The sequence below is a fragment of the Oryza glaberrima genome, chromosome 4, assembly GCF_000147395.1.
Source record: "Oryza glaberrima chromosome 4, OglaRS2, whole genome shotgun sequence".
In the NCBI taxonomy this organism is placed as follows: domain Eukaryota; kingdom Viridiplantae; phylum Streptophyta; class Magnoliopsida; order Poales; family Poaceae; genus Oryza; species Oryza glaberrima.
The window spans coordinates 22,966,034-22,972,999 of NC_068329.1; the positions used below are offsets into that span (position 1 = coordinate 22,966,034).

At 43.8% G+C, this 6,966-nt stretch overlaps 1 protein-coding gene across 1 annotated transcript; it reads right to left on the reverse strand.

Annotated features, from left to right (window-relative positions):
* Positions 1 to 1,882: 1,882 nt before the first annotated feature.
* LOC127769692 (gibberellin 2-beta-dioxygenase 6) lies at positions 1,883 to 5,601 on the reverse strand. The gene is made up of 3 exons (XM_052295309.1): positions 4,995 to 5,601; positions 2,626 to 2,968; positions 1,883 to 2,445 (listed from the first exon to the last, which is right to left on the reverse strand). Exons 1-3 carry the CDS (start codon positions 5,480 to 5,482, stop codon positions 2,200 to 2,202), a joined length of 1,077 nt encoding a protein of 358 aa, XP_052151269.1. The 5' UTR covers positions 5,483 to 5,601; the 3' UTR covers positions 1,883 to 2,199.
* Positions 5,602 to 6,966: the final 1,365 nt, after the last annotated feature.

Genomic DNA, 6,966 nt, shown 5'->3' on the forward strand with positions numbered 1-6,966 from the left:
AGATTCCAAATTTTGTGATGTTAACTAGTGAATATGATGTGATGTAGACGCTCATGGTTGGATCACTTCTTATATATGAGTTATATCGCTTAATTGCCAACAGATCTTACTGGTATCATCATAATTAAGGACATCTTCTATCCTTGGGAGGTATCACCAGTATATATCTGTATAATTATAATAAAAAGAAGGTATCAAAATTAATCATAGAAAGTCTATCTTTGCAATTTTTCTCTTAGTTTTTCTCCAATCCTTAAGAGTTACAGGTATTTAGTGATTGTCAGTTGGCTACTAAGAGTACTATATTTTCTTGCTAACACTATTACTACGTACAAAATCTTTGACCAACTTCTATGAACCATAAGCCCCACCGCGATGCTCTCTATTGGTAATAGAAAGAAATCCAAACCGTTGAACTACCACCCCAGTTAACGGTGGTAGAAACGTGGAGGAGCATTATTATAAAAAAAAAAATAGGTGCGAAGGGGTATAATCATTCATTAGCGATTAAACCTTTTTCCTCCTTTTTTCGCTTTTTCGATGGAATACGAGTGATGCCAGTGCAATGGATGAAAATAGATCAATCTAGCAAGAAAAAAAACATAAATGACATACTTGCCGCTAATTATTGTATTAGTAAATTACTAATTTATCCTTAGTAATGAACTATTCAGATAATTTCTACTAATAGTATAGTACTACCGGTAGAAAGCACTCGAGTATCTCCCAGTACTTTTTATGGGAGAAACAAAATCAACGTTATATATTTTTTTCTCTAATCAGTACTGTTGCTTACTATATGTTTTGTCAATCATGTCAAGGGAAAATATAGTATCTTGTAAACACAAGAGAAAACATTATGGCTAAGACACTGAGAGCACCCTAAAAAAAAGATAATGTCACATTATCAAAACCTAGAAAATACATGCCAGATACACACACGCCACACTCAGGGTCTGTTTGGTACAGCTCCAACTCCTAAATTTAGCTTCAGGAGTTGGGTTTGGAGTTGAGTTGTGGAGCTGCCTAAACCCAGCTCCAAAACTCTAATTCATTTTATGAAAGAGCTCCACCCAACTCCACTCCCAGTTTTGGTGGAGCTGAAACTATTTGGCTGAGCTCCAGCTCCAGGAGAGGTGGAGCTGGAGCTGTGCCAAACAGGTCCTCACACTCAAATAGATATGGGCGTAGTAATATCTACTATTATAAAAATTAAAGATATGGGCGTAGTAATATCTACTATTATAAAAATTAAAGATGCTTTTGTCAGTATTTTAGTACGTCATCCGATGTATGAGTCGGTTTTTAAATTCGTTTGCTTTAGGAAACATAGAAGGAATCGTATAAAATCTCTTTAAAAAACTCGCATACTAACATGAGACAATCAGACTCCTAATTGCAGCTCATGATTTTCTAACAAAATATATCCAAACGAATTTAACACATTGAATTTCACATTAACTAAACCATATAACAATAGTAAGATTAAAATAGTTTTCACCTGTTGCAACGTACGGGTATTTTTTCTAGTATATATCTAAATAGTAGTTAAGATTTAACCTCACGTAGAGAACCAATTTAGCCACACGGATCCACGAGATATTGGGGATCAAATATGCAGTTTTGGAGTCGAGGGTGTCGAGTGGACCTTTTACAGAACAATGTTTGAAATGAAGTACTCCCTCCGTCCCAATAAGTGCAGTTTTGCACTATTCACGTTTAACGTTTGACCATTCGTCTTATTTGAAAATTTTTTATGACTATTATTTTTATTGCTATTAGATGATAAAACATGAATAGTACTTTATGTGTGACTAAATATTTTCAAATTTTTCATAAATTTTTCAAATAAGACGGACGGTCAAACGTTAGACACGGATATCCACGGCTGTACTTATTTTGGGACGGAGGTATTAGTAAATTATTTCCTCCGACATGGTGGCAGTTGTCATTATGCGATAACTTGATAATTGCACATAAGGCCTTCTGGTTTAATCACTTGTATAGTACTACCTTGCCAATTACAATCTACAAACCAAAAAAGGCCACGGAAATGATAAGGAAAGAACCTCCTCCAACCCCGAACACCGCACACACAATTGTACAGTGAGATGGATTGATGGTACGGTCGAGTTCACATCAACCATAAATTATAACGAACATATATAGAACAAGCAGTTGCTGTCATTGATGCGATCATTATTGTACTGAAGAATGCTTGAGAAAGTTTGGGAGGCCAATCTTTTTCCCGGTTGTCCTGACGTCTTCCTGCACCTTCTTCCTGTACTCCCCGAAGGTGAAGGCCCTGTATGGCGATGGCTCGCCGCATGTCCCGACGAGCGAGTCGTAGGACGGGCACAGGAAGTAGGCCACCGATAGCCGGTCCGTCTTGGCGTTGGCCACCACTTTATGCTCCACGCTCTTGTACCTGTTGTTGCTCCACGCCTATAGCAGAGCAGAGAATTAATTAGCTAATGATTCATGGCCTCATGGGACATCGAAAGTTAAAATCAATGCATCCACACAAAGACACGTAGATCTGATGACATCTCTGTTTCTCCCGCCTTGGTGGTCAAAGCTGGTACACACAATGATGGCCGAGCGAGCTAATCGGCGGACTGTTACCTGAAACAGATCGCCGATGTTGACGACGAGGGCGTCGGGGCGTGGCCTGACGGCCACCCACCGGGAGTCCTTCATCAGGTGCAGGCCCCCGACCTGGTCCTGGCACAGGACGGTGAGGAAGTCGCTGTCCGTGTGCGGCACCAGCCCGAACGTGTCCGCCGCGAAAGGGCACGTCGGGTACCGGTTGAGCCGCAGGAAGCACGTCGTCTCGTCGCACCCCGCCGGGAACCACGGCGCCGCCGATGCCCCGCCGCCTCCGCGCCCGGTCAGCTCCTCCGCCAGCGCCGCTGCCACCGTGTTCGCCACCCGCGACATCGCTTCGGCCACCTCCTGCATCACGCCCCTGCACGCCGTCACCACCACAACAACCTCCGCTTGTTAGTAATCGAGTACAACCACTCGATCATAATCCGTACTAGAGTCCATGTGCACCAACCGGCAGTAAAACAGTAAAAGTACTGATCAGCCAGGTTAATAACCTCTCGGCTAATCGGTAGGACAACGGAAACCGGTTATATATATGTTATTCACTGTTGATCCGATAAAGAACTAATAGAAGCTTAATTAGATTTCTTTATAACCTGATACGACGCTAGAAACCTTATCACCATCCAACTTTAGTGGTTAGTTTAGATTAATCTACAAAGCAACTGTCAAGGGGACATGATTTGGTAGGGTCAACTAAATATTCCTCTGTTTTTAGAATGTACGAGATGTTGTTGATATTTAAACGTGATGTTTTATTAAAATATTATATAAATATGTAAACGACACGTAAAGTACCTTTAATAATAGAATATGCCATAAAAAGTACATATTTTTCGCTAACTTTTAAGTAAGATAAACAGTCAAACGTCTTATCCAAATATCAATAACGCTATATATAAAGAGGAATCAGTAGCAAGTCAATGTTCATACAAGTTAGTCATCGGTGTCGCTAGCAAGCATAGGATCCATAAGCTCAGTGACCTAGCTAGTGGCTCAATTTACTGGATCTACCCTCGATTTAGACGGGAAAGGTTATATATTAGAGGTTACAACTCCGATTTATGCATCCTCCTACGCCTACGTGTGTGACTCAGATATTTCTTGTGCCCGAGATATTTCTCACACTATTTCCTTCACTGTGTATGAAAGCTAGACACGCCTCGGAATGTACACGACACACAATATAATACTATCTCCATATTTTAATGTATGACGCTGTTGACTTTTTGTCTAACGTTTGACCATTCGTCTTATTAAAAAAATTTATGTAATTATCATTTATTTTATTATGACTTGATTCGTTATTAAATGTCCTTTAAATATGACATAAATATTTTCATATTTGCAAAAAATTTTCAAATAAAATAAATGATCAACATACATTAAAATAATGAGGGAGTAATTAATAAGCGAGTATATATATCACCGACGTGGGGGACGGCGTTGGTAGGCTGGTTCAATGGACACGAAGGCGTTAAATTCGGTTAGTGTACTAAAAGGCACGCATGTTTCGTGGGCACATACGCCACCGCACACATGATATCATCACTCATTGACTCACATGAGCGGAATATATACAGGCGACAGGCAAGTTTGCTGCTCGCTTGGAGCTTATTATAGACTCCAGAGACTTTTATAGCTTAATTTGTTCGATCGTAAGGACAGCGAGCACGCGCGAATATAGCAGCGATCGCGCTCGCTCGCGTATGTGTCAAACAGTCGCGGCGAGTACGTGTACACGAGAAATATCCCGTGAACGATCGCAATTAACAGAGATACCTCCTTTTCTGATGAGCAGTGCCCTGTTAGCGCCTTTTGTACTAAGCTAGCACTAGTACTTAGACGCTGACACTGTAACTGTGACGGCCCGGTCTAGCTAGCTACAGAGCTTGTACGTACGAGTGTGAAACTGCAAGTTACTCCTACCTCCATCATATAATATATCAATCTAAAACTGGATGAGATCTATCCTACCTCAAAATATAGCAACACTAGAATTAGATAAGATATATTCGAGTCTAACAAATATAGACAGTCCCTTCTCCAGTTTCATTGAATTGGATATGTCTCGTTCAGTCCTAAATTACTAGTATATTTTAAGATGAAGGGAGTAGTTATAACTAAAAACAACTTAATTGCCAATTTTGTTAGCATTTATCCAGCTTGTCACATGCATGCATATGCCGATATGAGATCGCCTCACCGGCCTGTTTCATCAAAATGACTAAAGTGTGCTTGCGCCAGCGAGCTAATTAAGAAAAACCAAGCTAACATATAAAAAGCAACATGGAGTACTGCAGTGCACACTGTACACTACTCCACTACGTATATTAACGAGTATATACGAGCTAGTAATTAAGCATAGTACGTACTGTACGTACCTTAAGGAGGTGAGGTCTCCGAAGTCGCAATCCGCCCCGGAGATGCTGGCGAGCGGGACGTGGAACGCCTCCGACCACGAGAGGTGGCGGAGCGACGTGGCGGTGGGGTTGCCCCACCGGTACGAGCCGTTGAGCAGGCCGGCCTTCTCCTTGGTTTCGAACGGCAGACGGAACAGCCTCGCCTGCTCCCGCCTCATCTCCTCCATCAGCTCCCGGCTCACGCCGTGGTTGGTCAGCTGGAAGAACCCCCACTCCGACGCCGCCCTCGCCATGGCGCCCGCGCACGCCTTCCTCTCCCCCGCGCCGCCCCTCGTCAGCCGCTCCAGGTCCACCATCGGCAGGTCGCGCTCCAGCACGGCGCCGCCCGAGCCGACCATCTGCACAGCCGGCGGCGCAATGCCACCGTCGCCGTCGCGGCGGAGCAGCGCCAGCGCGCGGTAGCTGTCGGCCAGAGGCGGGTCGATGGCGATGTCGGCGAAGGCCGGCATGGTCGGGAAGACGTCTACGTAGGCGAGAGGCTTATCTGTGTCTGTACAGCCGTGTACGCGTCGCACACGCAGTTGCACGTATGCTAAGCTAGCTTCTGGCTATCGCAGAGCGCGCGTCGACGAATGCTGCTGGGATACTACTAGCTAGCTAGGATGCGAGGCCTATATATAGAGCTCGCGAGGGGCCATATCGTCTCTCGGGACGTCGTACGTGGGTGCGACACTCCTAGGAGCCACGTGTGGGGTAGTGTTGTTGGGTTATGGCTGGGCCTTTGGTACTGTTTGGAAAGCTTTTTGACAGCTGCAGTTTTATCTAGACTTAAAAGTTTCTCTAAACAATTTATCTGGATTCTAAAAAAACTTGTAAAATCCAAAATATAAACAAAAAGTCAGAAGTTGAAAACTCAACATTTTCAAATTCTCAGAACTAACTATTAATCAACTACTTCTCAGAATCTTAAGTTGTCCAAACAAGCTCGTTGACCATGTCACACTTGATTTAATTTGTTAAAGAGAGATTGACCCTAACCACTTAATAAGCCATAAGATGGACTTCAACTTATGAAGGCAAAAATATCTAAAACTTAGAAAATCTTATACAAAATTAATTAAACTGCACATCCCCGGCCCTTGACAGCCTCTGACAGAATGAACCGGGACTAAAGATCATCCAGGACCGATAGAGTTTTAAACCAGGACAAAAAAAAACCATATTTAAACCTGGTTTCTATTCAAACCGGGACTATTGTGGTTTTTGGCCAATCCAGCAAAGATGGTTTCTCCGGTAGTGTTCCATACAGGCATACGTGCCTTGTAGAAACTCAACAGCGGGAGGCATGAGCGAAGCCACGTCTAGGGAGCGGATTGGCGTGCGTCTTTGCTGTGACATCCTGGTCCAATAGGATTTGGCATGTATGACCTCATGAGAGTTCTGTGCGCATGTTAATACCACTTTGCTAGTTTAGCAATAGTGAAACTAACTTATAAGATCTCTTCCCTTCAATCATACTGCTTTTGGGTTAATCCTTTTACACAAAGCGAGGATGAAAGTGTAAGTGTGGTGGTACGTGCAGTAGTGGGCCCGCCTATCGGACGGGTTGGGCCACGGGGTTCTAGAGGGCGGGTTGTTAAAGTCGCCCTGCTATGACGCCCTTCGGCCGTGGAGCTCTCTAGCCATGCCACCTCAATCAAATCCAGTCCATTGTTGCATCGGCATGTCCTCGTTGACCAATGAGAAAGGAGAATATGCATTGTCAGAGTTCATCAATGAGAGGGAGTGGCCTCCAATTCGTTAGAGGTGGGGGAGAAGAGGTGCCTACCATAAGTACACAGCCGACCAAAGCTCTATCCATGTCTCTGAGCTCCAGATAAGGAGGAAGGCACGGTGATCAGAGGAGGAGGAAGGGTGACATGGCAGATGGAGGAGGAGGAAGGGAGGCGCAACGACTAGAAAAAGGAAAGCTTGACGGGTGGCATGAAGGAGA

Excerpts from the sequence above, each read along its gene's own strand:
- LOC127769692 (XM_052295309.1), bottom strand. The coding sequence starts at position 5,482 with ATGCCGGCCTTCGCCGACATCGCCATCGACCCGCCTCTGGCCGACAGC. Across the intron at positions 2,969-4,994 it reads GGAGACCTCACCTCCTTAAG|GGGCGTGATGCAGGAGGTGG; the intron begins GTACGTACAGTA and ends GACGGCGTGCAG. Across the intron at positions 2,446-2,625 it reads ACATCGGCGATCTGTTTCAG|GCGTGGAGCAACAACAGGTA; the intron begins GTAACAGTCCGC and ends GCTCTGCTATAG.